The 19,081-nt window shown below is 38.7% G+C and overlaps 1 protein-coding gene and 1 long non-coding RNA gene across 2 annotated transcripts; one reads left to right on the top strand and one right to left on the bottom strand.

Moving 5' to 3' along the window:
- Positions 1-4,345: 4,345 nt before the first annotated feature.
- On the bottom strand, positions 4,346-7,703 carry LOC119554723. Its single transcript, XR_005219834.1, has 2 exons — positions 4,607-7,703; positions 4,346-4,548 (listed from the first exon to the last, which is right to left on the bottom strand). It is a non-coding gene; the product is annotated as an uncharacterized LOC119554723 (long non-coding RNA).
- Positions 7,704-17,143: 9,440 nt separating this feature from the next.
- LOC119554721 (loricrin) lies at positions 17,144-18,071 on the top strand. Its single transcript, XM_037865736.1, has one exon. The coding sequence runs from the start codon at positions 17,155-17,157 to the stop codon at positions 17,944-17,946; it is 792 nt and encodes a 263-aa protein (XP_037721664.1). The 5' UTR covers positions 17,144-17,154; the 3' UTR covers positions 17,947-18,071.
- Positions 18,072-19,081: the final 1,010 nt, after the last annotated feature.

Raw genomic sequence — 19,081 nt, 5'->3', positions numbered from 1 at the left:
AATTCCACACTTCTAGAAAACTTTGGTGGTTACAACCATTTAAAAACATTGAATATCTTTAAGTAAATAGCATTTCTATTGGAAACTTATTAAAGTGTTTTAAGCAAGTGCCAAAAACCGAATTATAAAATATTTAATATTTTTCTAGACTCCCACAAAAAGACTTCCAGTATTTGCTGGTCCAAATATGATGTACACCATTATTAAATTAAAATATTTTCTACTTTTTTGAGCAATATGTGATCGAGCTGATGTTGTTACCTTAAGTGGAGGATTATTCCGAAAAAAAGGTGCGAAGCTGCTAAATGAATAACGTGCGGCCAACAAATTTACAGTTGTTCATAAGGCGGTTGCTCGTGTTGTTGTCTCCTGTTTTGGTTGTTGTTGTTGTCACTGTGGTTGTTTGGTTGTTGGTCGCATAAAAACCAGTAAGTGATTTCACAGAGTGGCCTGCCAACGAGCGGACCGGGCAAAACTAACAAACTTTTGAGTCGAAAGAGAGAAACACAAAATTTGTAACATATTCGACCAAAAAGGCAGCAAAAAATATTTAAGTTTTTTTCTTTTTGTTTGTTGGCGGTGCTTGGTTTTTGTTTTTACACAAAAGCCAGCGGTGGTGTTCGTTCGCCGGTTCATTGAACTCGCCGGCGTCTTGGACTCTGACTGACTTATTGAATGAGTGAGACTGCAGCAGCCGCAGCAGCAGCAGCAGCAACAGCCCCAAAAAGCAGCAACAACATCCAAGTCTGCACAGATTATGTCACACATTTTCAGATTGGGGGAGTGCCGAGGGTGGCCAAGGGGGCCGGGGGGATGTTGCACTCGTGGTAGCCATGTTACAACATCAATTGCTCGCGCCAGACAATAATAACAAAAACAGCAACAGCAACAACTGCGACCCATTGGAAATCGTATCTCACAGATAGTTGTTGTATCTGTATCTTTTCTTGACGTGGGGAAAATGAGGGGAAAAATACCAAGAGGGGCTAACGCATAGAATGAATCACTTATGAGTCAAGAAAATGTCCGGGAGCATATGTATTTTCCTATGACCGAAGTGGTGGGTGAAAATCCTACAACTGAAAGTGACAGTATCAATCTGAGGTCATTATCCCAAAGCAAGAACGCTACTCACTTTTTTTGTAGGGGAAAGCTAAGGAATTACATTTTTCTTGGAAATCATCTGGTTGAGTTATGGTAGAGTCTGGAATTTATTAAGGGTAATTTATTATTAAAAATGTATATTTTTAATATATTATCAAAATCTTAAATCTTTTATTTATAAACTATATTTTTGAAAAATATATAAAACTTTTTAGGAGTTGTTTTAGAAATTAGCAATTTCTGAACTCGTATTAAAGATGGCTGTGTTAAGAGAAATTCATTTACCATTTTATCCAGATTAAAGTTAAGGAAAAATTATATAAAATACAGAAAAGTTTTGTGTCCTATCTTAAAGAGAAAAATATACAAAAATATGTTTTGTAATTCCTAAAATTCCCTCTTTAACACCAGTTCGATTGAGTACCTTTTGACATTTCCCCCGTCCCCTGGAGATTGCATAATCAGCTTCCTGGCAACGCTTCGCCCTCTATCGTTGGTTGTATCCGTATCTAATGTATATATATATCTGTATCTGTGCCTCCTCCTCCTCCATTGTTCAGATTCGGGTGTCTGCAGTGGCGAGTGGGGCAAATAAGTGAAAGTCAAATGGTATTGACGCATTGAGCGCTTGAACAAATTAACTGCGCAATGAGCAGCAGCAACAACCACACACAAACACACACGCATATGTCTTGTATCTGTGTATCTCCGGCTGCAACTATTTGTATCTTTTGTTGGCTGGAGCCGGGCTATTTGTTTTTCTGTTTTTTGGCAAATTAATTTCAGCCTCTCTCTCTCTAGGAAGATTATTAAATCCGAAATTGAAAACTGCGAAAGGGAAACAAGTTTCGATTTATGCAACGCTCAAGGCTTTCAAAAAGTGTTGAATCATTTTCGGCACAATCTTATCAGCGGGTAGTGCTAGATAAGATGACGAAATTTTAGCTGAGTCAAGCTATGGAACTGTCACTCGAACCAGAATCGTTCCAAGATATCCTTGGCCGATAACCGAAACGATTCGGTGGCCAATAAAATGCTAATTGCTGGATAACGAGAAGCGTGAGCGTGAGCAAATTAACGTAATTAATGCGACAAGATCGAATTTGATTTTCGCACACAAATCGTTTTGTAATTCAAATGTGGCATACTGTTCGATTTGCGGCACTTGAATCATTGTGTACGAGTATCTCAAAGATACTTTCGGCAGGTGTTTGTTTTGTTCTCATGCGATTTGGGGGCGTGGCAAGGCAGAACTTTCACAAATTAATAACACTTTGGTTTTGGGTACCCCAGATGTGGAGCATCGTCCGGGTTCAACACACTAAGCCGCAAGAAAGACCAAAGATTCGAGCAAGAACTTGGAGAGCGGCATTTTAATTGAATTCGCGAGGTGAACAGACAGAGAAAAAGCGAGGAGATGCGGAAGGGTTGGGAAGCAGCTGGCGGACCGCAATTTCCAAGAACCCGCCGCTCAGAAGATATATTCACTTATGCTGAGCCGTCCATGGGTATGTATCTTTGTATCTTCGTATCTGCCAAGTGTACGAGACGACAGGCGCAGGCAAATAAACTGAGTTTGAGTTTGAACAAAAAAAAGAGAAGCAAGGAAGCAAAATGAGCAAATCGGCTAAATAATAATGAGGAACGAGGCAATGGATATTTTGGCGAAAGGGGTTCCTTAAAGCGGCAAGGAATATCTCGCTAATGACCGGAGAGAAAAGTTCTGTATTCAGTTAGAGAAAGGGTCACAAGATTAATGGCAAATTTAAATGAGTTGAATTTATGTGATTCAATAAAGGTTGTAAAATCAATATATAGTATAAATCCGTTTCTGAGCAAGTACTTTGTATGTGGCATTGTATTTTTTTTAAACATGATGCTTGTATTTCTAATATAATAAAAGTTTTTGTTCTTAAACTTTAAGATACATCTTAATTAAATTATGATGTATTACTCAGCCTTAAAGATATTATTGTGTAACTTGACGCCCTTTATTAAGGTTTTGAAATATTATGTAAAATTGTACATTAATACTTAAGTAACAAAATTTCTCTAAACTGTAAAAACTGATGTGGTCAAAAGCTATTGGCTTAATAATATTATTAACAAATTTTTTTAATAATCACTACTTTTACCCAGCTTTCTGAACGGAAATAAGTTCTGTAATCCATGGCAAGTGGATTGGCTAATTCCGAATCAGGTCTTGAAACTCGTTACTTGGTCAATGGCTTCTGCCTAGAAGTAGGGGGCGTGGACCTAATCTCTCCTTGAGGACAGGCAGCATCATCATCCCAGACCGAAACAGACTGCCAGACTGAATGTCTGTCTTTCTGTGGTTCACTGTACTCCTTACCCTTCCCCCATTGTCTGAGTTTTCTTCTGGGGGCTTTGGTAATTTGTAAATTGGTTCATAATTCGTTTGTTTGTCCGGTGGCCCCACCCGCGTTCTTCTCTCACATCTTCTCGACTACTATTTCTCCAACTGCCAGTGATTCTCCCGCCCCGCCAGCTTCCTCTTCTGGGCCCTTTCTTTCTTCTCCCCGCTGGGAGACATTGCGTTCGTTGGCTTCTTTTGTCTGTTTTTCAGAGGTAATACAGAGAAAAAAGGGGGAGGACGGTCGGTTTGGACTGGTAACCATCTAAAAGCTAACAAAATGAAATGGGCACAATCAACTAACTGTAAATACTTTTTGTTTTCATCTTTTTTTCGCTGCTTCTTCTTTGTTTCTCCTCTTCGCGTTAAGACGCGTTATAATTTTCTATTTCTCGATTTCTCACGAGACTTTGTCTCATTGTCTCCACACCTTGAAATGTACAAGAAATGTTTGATTTGCATATTTTCGACACTCGCTAATTAATAAACGACCAGCGGACAAAATAAACGAACGCAAAAGGCAAACGATTTCTGTACTCAGGCGGAATGTTAAAGGTCAAAGAGCTTCCGACAAGGCAATTAGATCATCCGAAACCGATTGTGTTAAGACTTTGAAATCTATTGCGTAATGGGATTGGTTTGGAAACCAGTCTTAAAAATCATTGCAGACATGATTTTTATGGTAAATATGTATTTTATTTAGTGAAAAGATAAACAAACAATTGTCATTATGGAAAGATTCACCCATAAACTGTCTATCAAGATTGAATAAGAAAACATGTTTGTATAGTTTAAAAATTAAACAAGAAAGATAAAGATACAAGGAATAAAATATACCCTTTTCGCCTATGTCCCAATTTGTATAACTTTTTAAAATTACTTTTTTATTGAAAATTACTTAACAAATGTAAGAAAACTTTTACTTTATTAATTTGGGCTTGCAAACTGCCCCCGAAAGTAAGTGGTTTTTTTGTCGCAAATGACATAAGCGAACGGATGATCGGCATTGAACTCAAACACCGGCTGGTCTTCACAATTAATTCACATAGGAGTGAATTTTCTTTTTACAGCTGCGGATTAAATGGTACGTTGTAAGAAAAAGTAAGTCATTTTACAAGGCAAGAGTACCTGTTACAGCTGCTGCCTCGGAAACCCATTCGTTTACATCAATATAGGCCTTCTGTAAGACTTTGCTGATCCTAGATAAGGACGGTGTTACTAGGCCTTCTAAATCCGCTAATGGACTAAATGCCTGTCGTATGCCCATCTGTATTCTCAAGACTTGCAGAAAAATGGATACTAAACTTTGGCAGCTTGAGCCTTTGTGCTCAAAAAGAGAGGCTTTTAGGTGTATTTGTACCTGAAAGCTTTCAAATTTTCCATATCTTCAAAAGACAAACAGCAAAAAAATGTTATTGACTGAAACCACATCTACCATGACCTTTAAACCTAACATTACAGCACCTTGGCGAATCTCGTAGCAACATAACTTGACTATAAAAATCTCGAGATTTATTCTTTAAAAGTAGAACTATCCCATAAAAAATCAATAAATTACTGCAGCCAAATCTTGCCTTTCCCTAGCCGGCAAACTTTTAAATGTGCAGTGCGGAAGGAGGTCAGCGAGAAGGTTAATGCCAATTTACGTCAACAAATGCCCAGACATGCCATCTAAATCGAGCCAGCCGATCCAAGTCAAACCAATTCGATTTGCAAGCAGAGCGAGACTCTTTCTCCCAGTCCCTCCGTCTCTTTCCCACCATTTCTCTGCTCTGGAGCTGGAGATCAGTGAGAATAAGTCAAATGCTTGGGCAATAATAAATAGAAGGGGATCGGAGAAAAGTGCAGGCAAACGAGTAACGAGGAGAGCGCCTTAGAAAACCCCTTTACTCTCCCCAATTTCCATCTGGGAAGAAAACCCCTGGTAATACCCTCTTTCTCGCTCTTTCTCCGTCTGTCAGCGAACCTTCTTCGATCGGCAAACAAGCCGAACAAAACGCTTCCTCAACTGCCTAGCGGATTTACAATGGATGCGCTGCCAAGAGGAGGTGAAAGGGGTGATCCAGGAGGAGGGAGTGCACTGAAAGAAACTCAAGAGAAATTAAGAAATATATTAAAATAAAATATAAATAGATATTTAAATAAATGTAAACCATTGACCTTTATTTATGATGATCAATTTGATATTAATAATATTACAAATCTAATACCAACGGAACCAATACCCATATATTTGTCCAAAGTTGAACATTTTTTAGAGTTTATATTGACGTACATCACAGTTCCTAGTCTTAAGAACTATAGAGCACATTTATACTTAGTATCTATTACGTTGGTTTCTATTTGAGCTTAATATTCAATATATTATATTAAATATTGTTCATAGTGGTGTTATAACAACAAAAAAACGAAACCCATCGTGTCAAGAATATCAGTAAAAACTATATATATATTATTTAAATAAAATAAAATATAGATGTTGACTATACTTTTCTCCCCGTGTACCCCAACCAATTGAGAGCAGGAGGGAAGCCAGTGGTGAGTGCTGGATTAGAGGCAAAGAGTGCGTCGCGGAATGGTATGGTATAGTGTATAGTGTATGGTGTACGAGGATGGAATGCTTCGCTGGTCTCGGGGGCCAGAAATTGGCAAACAATAAAAGCCGTCAAAAAGTGCAGCCAACAGCAAATAGGAAAAGCAATAGCCAGAGAAAAATAGAGGGGCAGCGAAAGAAAAAACAGTTTGAAAAGTTGATTGTTTAGTTGGAGTTGGAGCATAAAAAATGTTAGCTACACACAACAACGGAAAAAAAAGAAGCATAAAACCAAAACAACGGCGTAGGAAAAAAGCACAAAAAAGTGGAGCGTCGATTGGAGTTGTAGAGAAAATGGTTTTCCATCACAGTGAGAACAAGGATGGGGATGGGGATTGGGTGGGGTGGTGGAAAATGGTGGGGATCTGGGGGTTATACAGTTCGGCCTGGCCAGTGCATCGAGAACGGGGCTTGAGATCGGGGACCAGCTTTCTCAGGAGATGTCTGAACCTTGGCTTAGACACATGTACGGACTATTATCATATTAGCCAACTAATAGGACGAGGGAATAAGTACAGGAGATTGTCCGTAATCGATATATTGATGCAGAGATGAGCCAGTCTTTCTAAATATTATAAGTTTTATAAGTAGTTCTTTTTAATAGTAGTTTTAATTACCATTTCTTAAGTTCCTTGATAAAACAGATAATAATAAGATACTTATAAGTATATTATGCCACAGAACTTGTTTTCGATATGGTTAACTGATATTATAATGTTTTTTTTAAGTACTGATACAAGATTATGAGGTCTCTTTGACTTGGCATAACAACTTTTTCTGAGATCTTTATCAATAAAGATAGATCTTCAGTCACGCTGTCATCTCTAGCTGGCTGTGACTTGGTGAAAGATACATTTCAGCTCTTGTCAGAAAGCAGGCACTGGCCGAGTCTTGGGCATGGAAAAACAGACAAATGTGACGGAAGAAAGCGCTTGGAGAGTAGCTTCCCGGGGTCTTGAGAAGCGAGTGGGGAGTACCAAACTGCCGTTGACTGACTGACATTTTTTGCGCTTTTTTCTTATATTTTATTTTTGATGACGACGCAGGCCGAAGTGTGGCCTGACAAATGCATAAAACTCGAGACTCGCCGAGAGATATGTATACCATATAGCTGGGGAACGGGACGGTGATGGGGGAAGATCATGAAGATCTCCGAGAGAGTGGGAACTGAGATGCAGTGGGGCTCAAGTTGAGGTTGAGGCTGGGAGCATTTTGCCAGTGATTTGCTGCTGACAACAACAGCAGCGAAACAACAACCATACAACAAACGTCGACGTTGTAGCAATTGAATTTTTGCACGTCGCCCATGAAGTTGTTTGTTTGCCTGGCATCGCTTGGCTCCTCAAAAAACACCCCTACCCACCACTTTTTCGTACCCCCTTACACTGGGAAAAAAGTATAATAAGAAAAGTATTGTTCAATAATTTATAACATGATCAAGATAGTTTTTGGAGATTTCGGATATAAATTATTTATAAATTATAAAGTGTATTAATATTTTTTACTGACCAATTTTTTATACGAATATAAATTTTTTCTCCAATTTTTAAGATATTTTAAAGACTTTTACAAGATTTTTGAAAAAAATATTGTTAGTTTTTCCAATTTTTACAATATTTTGAAGGTTTTTACAAGTGTTTTGGCCTATATATTAAGCATATATTAAAATAAAATTGAAATATTTCTCCCAGTGCACCGTTATTGTTGCTGCTGCACTTGGATGAAAAATTGTAGAAGCTGTTAACGAAAACAACAACGAATCCGGCAACAACACATGGCCAACTGTTTGTACGGCTGATTGTGTTTGTTGTTGCTGGCTTTGCGCATATTTATGTTGGCTTTGAGTTACCGTTAGACGGTTATATGGCGGATTACATTTGGCGCTGCTGATGGCAAATTATCTGTGCCACAGTCGAACAAGAGTTAAAAAAAAGTTGGGTGATCCGCGGGGGAAGAGGGCCAGAATGTGGCCACGTTGACGATGATTGAGTTTGCAGCTTGCGAAAATGGATAATAGAGTTTTACTCTTTCCAGCTGTCTATCTCTCTAATGCATCCTCTTATTTATGTATCTCTCTAATTGACCATCAATCTATGGCATTCTTTCTACCCATCCGAATCTATAAATCTATTTTATACTCCTGCTTAGTTCTTGATTGGCTTCCTTGGCCTCTCCAAATGATAGTAAATGTTTTCTACCTAAGTCATTTCACAATTTCTCAATGATCTTAACCTAAAATTTATAAATACCAGTAATAATGTACTCACTCAGCCCTTTAAAATAAAATATTACAGATTCTTTTGTATTATTAAATCTTTACTTAGCAGTTAAACTCTCTGGATTCGCTGGAAAACTCCACTTACCATCCTTTATTAACCACATCGTGTTAATTATTCAAACATTCGTTCGATGTAATCGTATTAGTCAACCCTAATGTCAGCCAATTCCGCAGTGTCCTATAAAACCGTTTGGGGGATAAGTATCTTAAAACACTTTTAAGAAACCTACAAGCCAGCGAACTTCCATCAAAAGTGACGATGCTACCAATCTACGTTAATCTTTTGCTGTTCATGCCTGCAGCTATACTCAGCTTGATTCATGTTTACTTAAATTTGTAGGCGATCATCCTGCTTATTGTATTCATATTATGAATAAAGTTATTATATCATAATACCAAGTGTTATTATTTTTGTTTTGTAAACAGTAATTAGAATGTATTGTTCTTAAACTAACAAACATTTTATGTTTTAATGAACCTTCCAGTGAACAATTCGTAATATCCTGCCCTTCATAAAAAAGGATATTTTTAAAACAACTGCGTAAGGAAAAAATGTTTTGTGAATAATGTAAGACACATTTAAAAGCATTTGTGTAAAAAAAATGGTTTACTAAGTTCTTATAATTACCTGATTTGCTTGAAAATAAAAACTTAGTCCATATGTAATTGATTCGTCAACCATATTTTACTTGTAAATTTGTTATTTTAACCTTCCTTAGCGTTTTCTACAAAAGCGGGTGTCGTTGTTAAATTTCCAACCATTTGCTGAAACAAGTAGAAGCCAAGGAACGCTCTCAGAAATATGGCAACAAACTTCGTTAATCTTCTGTTGTTTATGTCAATTGCCTTAGTAAACTTGATGCACTTTTCAGATTTATGTAAAACTGTAAACTATTGTAAGTATAAAAAAACGTAATTAAAAGATATAATGAAATGTCAAGTAAATCTATTATTATGTAGCGTATAATTCGGGTGACGGCCTAAGTATTTAGAAATTTCAATATTTGTAATTTCCACTGAAATGTCTTTATCATCCAGACGTTTCGCAACACCATTCATAATCCATTCACTTCTCCATGTTTAATTACGGTCAATTGCCAGCCATTAAATTGGGATTCCCATTCCCATGTGTGCCCTAAAAATAGCAGCTAGAGTTAGACCTCCTGGGGGATAACCAAGCCAAGGCTAATGATACAAAGGTACCCCGAACCCCTCTCATCCATTTTCTGGTGTGAACATCTCGCCCCGTTCAACTTTCAACTTACATTTTTGCGACTTTCGCAGCAAGTGACACACAAAACGTACAGAAATAACAAAAAGGAAAGGCCTCCATCGACTTTGTGCCCCTTCTCTGATCCCGATCCCCCCACCCATCTGCCATCTGACTTTTTGACGCTCATTTCGCACAAGACTTTCAAATGGCTAAGACTCAAACTCAAACTCAAACCGAAACTGAGGTAAAGCCAAACGCTAGAGTTAACGTTAACTTGGCCATTGGCGATCTTTTTGCAGTGAGCTTTGAAATTCGAGTATCGAGTATTTGTTTGGGACTCTAAGCCCGGCCTCTGATGTTCGGGCGACTCGTAAAACTATTGGCCATTATTATCTTTCGGCTCTGTCTGTTGGCCGCCGTTGTTGCTGGTAATTGTTGCCGCTTTTCGGCTGTTGTGCTTTATTGTTTTTATTTTTGTATTGCCCGACGTCGGCATCTGAAAAGAAGGTCGCACAAGGTGGTCCACCATCCACATCGAGGTGAGCCGTTATCGTTACCCTAGGTTTTGGATTGGGTTTTCGATGATATGCGACCTGATTCGATGATGATAAAATGGGTAATATTTAAATAAATCGAATAGTAAAGATATTAAAGAGATGAAAGATTATTATCAAATATTTTCAGTCCATTCAGGTTAGTTTTGTTATATAAAGTTGCAACGAAGATATGGATAATCGACCTGTTGCGATGATGAAAAATATATACTGATAAATATACTTGTAATAAGAGTAAACAGTTTAGGGATTATTCTCAAATATTTACCATCAATCAAAATTTGTTTTGTAATATGTATTTTTGGGGTATAAAATAAAATAACATATTTAAAAAGAATACTCTTTACTGGCGAAACTTCACAATTTCTATTGCTAGAGCATTTTGACTTCGTTGCTTTCTAGGCATGGCTTTCATCTTGTATTATTTTCGTTTCATTTGTCTTTAAAATTAATGTGCCAGATTTGAAAACCTGTAACGTCAGCTGGCTCAGTGTCCGTCGCTCAGTCACAGTTTCTGTTTGTGATTTTCTGGCTTAGAGCGGCGAAGTTGACGAGTTAACTGAAAGAAACCAAACTGAAAGAATGGCCAGCTCTCCAACATTTTTTTCTCTGGTAGCTGCAATTGATTTTCACTTGGATTTCTATTTTATTTGGGAGATCGCTAGCAAAAGAGCGAAGAAATGATGAAGACTTGCCCCGTTTTCCCTGCCAGTCGCTCACTTTTTTTCGTCTTTTTGTTTGGCATTGATGTCTCCGCTGTAAAGGGAGTGGGTTAATCGGGCGTCGGAGGGTTAAGCGGGTCTGCCGTCACTTTCTGATATTTGTCGCTATTTTTTTGGCTGCCGTGTTTTGGGTCTTGTCTTCATCGCAGCTATTTATTTTTGGTTGGCAAATTGCTTTGGAGTCGGCGTAGGTGCCTCGCAAATTTTTGGCAAACAAATTTTCGTTTCTTTTTTTTTTCTGCATAATTGAATTTGTTTTCGAGGTCAACCGAAAAGCCAGGCAAACGTTTAATAAACTGAACTTTAGTGCTTTGCGAAACCAATCGTTGGTTTTTCGGCTTTACTTGGATTTCGTTGTCGATCGTTGATCACTGATCGGTGCAGTTGTCAATCAAAAAGTCAAATTCCAAGCTGCCAAGGGTGCGCAATTTGTCTTTCAGCTGCAATTGAGACGAAAAGCGAATGTGACATGGTCAGCAGCAGCGCTGGAAAATGCAATAAAGCAATCGAAAAACGGCCGAGAATGCAATGGGATCGACATTGCGCATACGCGGCGTGTGTCTCAGTGTCTCCGGCCATCTGATACAGTCGGTAATAAGCCGGTTGCACGGCCTCAACAATCGACTATTGACGGTGCAGGAATGCCGCCCGAATATGACAATCGACAATCGCCAATAACGCTAACTACATGTCCAACTGGAATCATTAACCCATTGGGCAATTAAAAAAATTAAAAGTATGCGCTGATATCCATTGACTTACAAAATTAATATACAAAATATTTATGTAATTTCTAATGATACCTAAATTGGTTTTTTTGAATTATTTTCATTCAACCTCAGCTTCGCAGAATTTTATTTAATGATAAAAATCGATACAAACAAATCTTTTACTTAAATACATTTTTCGAATTTAAAAAAAAATTATATAAAAAGTCTTCTAATTTTTCTTGGTCTTTTGGTTTGGTTTTTATTATGATTTAAAACGTATAACACAAAATTGAGTTACGTCTTAGATATATAAGACTCAATGTTCTTTTAAATATATGTATCATAAATTTTTTCGTTGTCTTTAAGATTGTCTACCAAATTTCTTTAAGGACCTAAGCCCATTTAATCTTGGCTTACTCATCCATAAATAAATAAATCTCAAGGCCCCATTTAATTCAATATCCACAAAAAACCCACAGAGAATGATATACTCTTCCGCAGACCTCATTAATTTCCATTCATTTCCCACAGCCCAAGAAGATATTACCCACTATGGGTTAATCCTACCAGTGTCGCCCTGACAGCTTACAAGTTATTCAAACGCAAATGTTTAACAATAAGCAAATAATTCTCTGTGCACATGTCACACAAATCAAAGAGCCGGCCCAAAGGGGGAAAATCGAGGGATTGCGGACGGTTTCTGGCTGGCCAACTCCCAAGGGGCCAACTCCATTTCGGCTAGGCTAACTCCATTCAATCGCTATGCAAATCAAAGCGAACTGCGTAATGAGCCGCAACCGTAACCAAAATCGAGGCGGGAATCGGAGTTGCGACTGGGACTCCAGTGCCCCGCTGTTTGCCACTTGACTTACATGTGTTTGCCGCTGATTGCTTTAATGGGTCACCACTGTACTGGTTGTGCCACATGTGTGTGCTAACGGTAAACTGGTTTCGATGACATGGCGCATAACACCCCAGTATAGTACTCCATACACCATGGCACTCGAACACTCGACAAATGCCAATTGCCCAATGTTTCGCGCTGACCCGCTCGTCGTTCGTCGTTCATCGCTCCTCGATGGGACCATGACATATTAGCAAAGGTTTTGCCAGCCATTTATGACTGCAATGGCCGCCGATTTCATTTAGGGCCAGGCCAAGCTAATCGCAAGTATTTCTGCTTGCCGGTCTCCAGTCCACAGTTGCAACATCCATTGCGGTGTGTCACGATCCTGAAGGCGAGGAAATCAAACGAAATAAAAGTCGACTGGGGCCCAGCATATGTGAGGGAATAGCTGAGAAGAAAATCTTGAAAGCTCACTAGATACCTTAAAAACCTTATAAACTAGTTCGATTTTGCAAAATAATATTTTTTACATTTTTGAAAATCAAATATTCTGTGGTGAAATCGAATAAATTTCTAAGGACAGTTATATGTAAATTTATACAAGCCATTTCCACAAATAAGGTAATAAATAACTTGAAACCTTAAAACTTAGAAATCTGTTATATTATATCATAGTTCCAAAAAATATTTATAGTTTGCAATAGTTCAAGCTTTTGGTAGATATTTAATGAAATTTATTTTTAAGTGGTTTAAAGATAACTAAAGAAGCTAATATTTTTGGAGCTTGGGTAATATTTACAAAGTTAGTAAAATGCTTAAATAATGTAAAATCAAATTAGACGTAAGGAATCAAATTAAATTACTATTTTAGTTGATGACAATGTTAATTATATATTATCATAACTACTTTTAATATACCAAAAATATTAATATTTTATATAATCAAAAAAAACCATTTACCAATTAAATAAAGGGTATGGAAAAACTTAGCACAATCTGTAGAGGTGCCATGCGGAGTTATGGTTATGTGAACAAGCAACAACAGGCAATGCAACAACTGCAACTAGCAACAACAATCGGTGGCAGCGGCAGCAACAAATATCGCATTGAAAATCGCTGCAAATGAGGCAGCGTGAAAAATGCGCGACTGTCGAAATTGTTTTTGGTAAAAATATCAGGCAGGTTGACTGGCCAAGGGGGGAGGGAAAATGGAAAGGGGTTAGTCGGGGGCGAGAGGGTAAGCACTTGCAATCGGTTAAGCATTCACATGGGAAAACGACGGGCAGCAGTCAACAGTCAGCAGGTTGCCGAGCCCAGCAGCAACTGCAATATCAACTGCAGCAACAGCAGCAGCAACTGCAACAGCAGCAATATTTTGACAGCTCTTGCAGGAATTGCAACTTTATTTCACTTTTCGACCAGCAAATACTTCCAACAATATTTCCACCAAATGTCAGACTTGCTAAATGTGACATAAGAGAAGGGCGAAGGAAAAGCTCACCATTTTAACCCTAAGCAACTTTCCCAGGGGTTCAGCTTAAAGCGCTAGAAATCTATTTAGTTTCAAAGTCTTCTTATTTAATAAAATATATCTAAATATTTTAGCTGAACGCCTTGATTTTGGCTAAGCTTCGGGTGAATAAAGGGAGTATTTTTGACCAAAATCGAAATCCATTTTTCAGTCCTAAATCATCAGTGATTTGGTTGGCAAAATGCAACCAAAGGTCAGAACGTGGAATGTCATACCTCGTTGAGCTTGTGGCTTAATTTCCAATCCGTTGCCATTCAAATCTGATAATGTTAAATTTTTGCCATTTTTCGCTAAAAAAGTGATGTTACCTTATAAAAAATTCGAAAATTGGTGAAAAAATAAATTTTCCCCAAAGAGATGAGGATCGTTAGCATTAGAAACAAGCTGCTCAAAACAGGCTTTCTTTTAGTTGTACGCCTTGATTTGACTAAACTACGATTAAAAAACTGCAAAAATATTGATCATTTTTGTATTCAAGATGGATCCCATTTTTTCGCCCTAAAAAATCAGTGTTTTAGCTGGCAAAATGCAAATAATGGTCTGAATATGGAATGTAATACCTCGTTGAGCTCGTAGCTTAATTTCCAATCCAATGGCGTACAAATCTGAAAATGTTTAATTTTTGCCATTTTTCGCAAAAAAAGTGATGTTATCCCTTATAAAAAATTCAAAATTTGGTCAAAAAATAAATTTTCCCCAAAGTGATGAGGATCGTTAGCATAAGAAGCAAGCTGCACAAAACAGTCGTTCCTTTAGCTGTGTGCCTTGATTTGGACAAACTACGATTAAAAAACCCAAAAATGTAGTATTTTTGACTAAAATTTGAATCCCACTTTTTCGCCCTAAAAATCAGTGTTTTGGCTGGCAAAATGCAAGTAAAGGTCGAAATGTGGAATGTCATACATCGTTGAGCTCGTAGCTTAATTTCCAATCCAACGGCATTAAAATCTGAAAATGTTTAATTTTTGCCATTTTTCGCATAAAAAGTGAGAAAATTGGTCAAAAAATTAATTTTCCCCAAAAAGATAAGGATCGTTAGCATTAGAAACAAGCTGCTCAAAACAGTCGGTCTTTTAGCTGTACGTCTTGATTTAACAAAACTACGATTGAAAAACGCCAAATAAAAAGAGTGTTTTTGACTAAAAGCTACATCATTGTATATTCATTTTTACTGAAATTTATTACCATCTTATTTTACATATTTTTATATTTTCTGAATTCTAAAAATCAATTAGGTAAAAATTTATAAGTTTAAATAGCGGTGAACCTCTATTAATTTATGCTTTTTATTATTCCACTTGTCATTCAAAAAATATCTGGCCCCCAATAGAGTTATAACTGTTTGAAAATAAATGACTTTTAATTTATCTCCCATTCAAGCCTGTCTTTTCCGCCTTGAGCAAAAAACATGAGTATAAAACTGGCAATACGTTGCATGCGTAGTCTATTTAGCCCCAGAGAAGGGGAACAATTCGCGGGGCCCGAAGTAGTTTGACATATTTGTCATGCGTGGCCAAGCGCAGGCCAAAAAATATTCCCACGTTAATTTTATTGGGATTTTTTTTTCTTTTTGCTTAATTGAATTCATTTGGCCGAGTGAAAATGTAAAGAGATAAAATAACATAAAGCCAAATGGACTGCAAAAGCAGAAAAACCAAGCTGGTGAAACCATTTATCATTATTGGCAGAGATCGTTGGCCATATTTAGTCGTATTTATTGGCAAAACAAATTGATTAATTGATCTGGCATTTGCATGCGGCTCTCGTCTTAATGAGAACTTGACGTCTCATTGAGAACTGTAGCCCCCAGCTAGATGATCGATGAATGGATGCAAAGGTGCTGGAACAGATGAATGAACGAGGAGAGAATGGCATGGGTTCCGAAAAAACCAGGAGACAATGCACCGGGAAAAAAACGAAAATAATAAACAGAAGGGAAATTTCATTCACTGAGAAAAATTAGAAATGGTATTGATTTACCTCAAAAATTATTTTAATTGTAGTGCACTGATAAGCGCTTAAATGTTAATTGTTTACCTTTCTTTATAAATTTAAACAATCTTTAGAATACTTTGCCATGGAGAAGTATTAATTCAATACTTTAAAATATATCTTCTTAATATGGGTTTTGTCCCGATAATATTATAGTATGTTTGATATGACAATGGATTTTAAAATAAGTATTACATGTTTGATGGCCAATTTGAATGGATTTTCTTCGTGTGTATATTGAGTGACCCCATCTGAATCGCATGCGTAACAACTATAAGCGGTAGCCCAGAAATCGATGTCAGGGACAGTTGAAAGCGCACGAACCTCGCCTGCCCGTCGACTTGTCCTCTCACCTGGGCCCGATCACCTGCGATTTGAACTCCGCACTCATTAATCACGGCTTCGATCGGCGGAAAGGGGCGGCAGAGTCACGGGCACGGGCAGATGTTTGTGCGATCAGGGGGAAAAACTTCATTCAAGTGCGCTCGAAGCGCCAAAAATAATGCTGGCTGCCTGCTCGCTTATTTGTTTGTTGGTTGTGTATTTGATTACATAATCCAAACAAATCACGAGAAAGTATAACAAATTTTGAGCGAAGTCGCTGATGAGATACTCTACCAGATACTAATTTACTACATAGTAGGTCTGTTTTATTCAACATCCAATGTTTTACCAAAGACTTAAACATATTACTTTAAAAAAAAAAATAAATTAACTACCTAAAATGTAACAAACGACTCACAACATTACTTTAAAGTATACATATTTCGGAAAAAAAAATTAGTTCATCTAAATGAGAAAATATACACAGCAGTTACATATGTAAGACTAATTTCTTAAAACATAAACCCACAGCTCAACAAATATTTTAATAACCGTCTAAAATTTATGACATATCATACCATCTTTTAATGACATGTTGCCCCAAACGAAAGCGTATTTCACTTATTAAATCCATTTCCCAACTGATTCGATCAGCAAATGTAGCCTTCAATTGCGGTTAGGTTAGGGGAGAGTCTTTCGACATCAACCCACCGAGGCTTTCGCCGTAGCCACTCGAGCCTGTGTTAATACTGTTAACTGGCCCGGGGGTGTCCGTGGTGTTGCACTGCACCACTTGCGTGCTGCTTCCGGACAAGGCCGCCACCAAATCGCGGTGGTTCGCTCTATAAAAGTGTAACCACGAGGTGGCAGAGACATCAGTTCGACGCTTTGGCTCATCTCCATCAGGTCAACATGAAAATCTTCGTCTGTTTGCTGGCTGCGGCCGCTGTGGCTCAAGCAGGATTCATCGGTGGAGCAGGTGGTGGTGGTGGTGGCTACGGTGGTGGCGGCTCTTCCCACGGTGGCTACAGTGGTGGCGGTGGATCCTCACATGGCAGCGGAGATGGTGGCTACAGCTATGGCGGCGGTGGCTCTGATCATGGCTCTGATCACCATGGCGGTGGTGGATCCCCACCAGTCAAAGTCATCAAAGTGATCCACGAATCTGCTCCATCCGGCGGCTCAGGAGGCTGGCAATCGGGAGGAGGCGGTGGTTCAGGAGGCTGGCAATCTGGAGGTGGTTCCGGCGGCGGCTGGTCTGCTGGAGGAGGTGGCGGCCATGGCGGTGGTGCGCAGGAGATCAAAATCATCAAGATCATCTCGCAGCAGGCTTCGTCTGGAGGTCATGGTGGAGGCTATGGCGGCTCTTCCGGAGGATATGGTGGAGCTTCCAGCGGCGGTTGGTCATCGGGTGGAGCTTCCAGTGGCGGCTGGTCTTCGGGAGGAGCTCCCAGCGGCGGTTGGTCCTCTGGAGGAGGTGGTGGTGCCGAGGCACCTGCTGCCGTGAAGATCATCAAAATCATTTCGGAATCGGACTCTGGAGCTGGTGATTCCGGTGGTTGGTCTTCGGGTGGTGCACCCGGCGGTGGTTACGGTGGAGCTTCCAGTGGTGGCTGGTCTTCCGGTGGAGCTTCCAGTGGCGGATGGTCCTCAGGTGGTTCTTCCAGCGGTGGTTGGGCTCCCCAGGGCGGTGCCAGCTGGTAATTGTGATAAAACCTGATTTCATTGTTTTCATTCGCCCCACCCATTGTTTCATTTCACATCCATTCGCTGTTATTCCACGCCATTCCACCATATTTGTTAAATAAAAGTTTTCTGTTTGATCATTTCCCAAAAAAAAGAAGTGTTTAATTTGCCAAACTCTAGGAGAGCTAAAAAAAAAGGAGCAACCCAAGAAATCCTTTTACAACTTTTCAATTTAAAACAGAAAACCCGGCAAGGAAAAAACCCACCATTTTCCCTCCTAAGAAGCACACTTAAGCGTTAAGTAATAAAATGCAAGCAAAGCTCGGCAAGAAAAAAAAAAAGGAGCAGCCAAGAAGGGACAGGAAAGTGGGAGAGTAAAGGAAAAACTGTCGGAAAATATGTAAAATATCACTTTTGACTAGCCGGGAAAGTCTAGCCACCCCCAAGGAGCCAGCTTTCTCACAGCGGGCGGTGGTGGGTGGGCCAGTGGGTGGTTGGGGCGGAGGTTTCGGGTCGGGATTCATTGGGTTGCATGTATAAAAATATATTTTCCATATAAATCTAACAAAGAACGTGTTCGGGTTACTTGATTAGGGCCAGCGAAGAGTGGGCGAAACATTTTCAGCTTTTCTTTTCTTATTTTTTTCCCATTATTTTTGGGGGGAGGGGAAAATGGAGTGGCATAGAAAAGGACAAAAGACAGACTGGGTCTTTTTCGGTTTCCTTGAACATTTACACAATGAATACAAAGAGAGAACTTTATATACACACCCAGAGAAGTGAGCAATTTGTTGCTTGGTGGCTATAGCCGATATGATAGGTTTGATTTTCTGTATTGATTTATCAAAGAGGATGTGAATATTTTCACTACCAGTTGTTTTCTTTTGGGCATTTTCCATTGAAGGGAATTGCGCAATTTTTCGGCTTTGGGAAGAATTATAAAAACAATCATTAAACATATTTATTCTCTCCCACTCAATAGCCATCAACTTGTTGCCGGCATTGTAAACAAACATACGAGGCAACATTCCTACACAAAAACCGAAACACACACGCACTCGGTTTGCTTTTACTTAATATACGAAAATCGAATCGCATCTCTAAACAAATTCGTAAGCGAAATAATTTTTATGAGTTGAATGGAAAATCGGTT

This window comes from Drosophila subpulchrella, chromosome 3L (genome assembly GCF_014743375.2).
Source record: "Drosophila subpulchrella strain 33 F10 #4 breed RU33 chromosome 3L, RU_Dsub_v1.1 Primary Assembly, whole genome shotgun sequence".
NCBI classification, from domain to species: Eukaryota; Metazoa; Arthropoda; class Insecta; order Diptera; family Drosophilidae; genus Drosophila; species Drosophila subpulchrella.
Note: the sequence above shows the minus strand (reverse complement) of the source record. Positions and strands in the feature narration are given on the sequence as shown.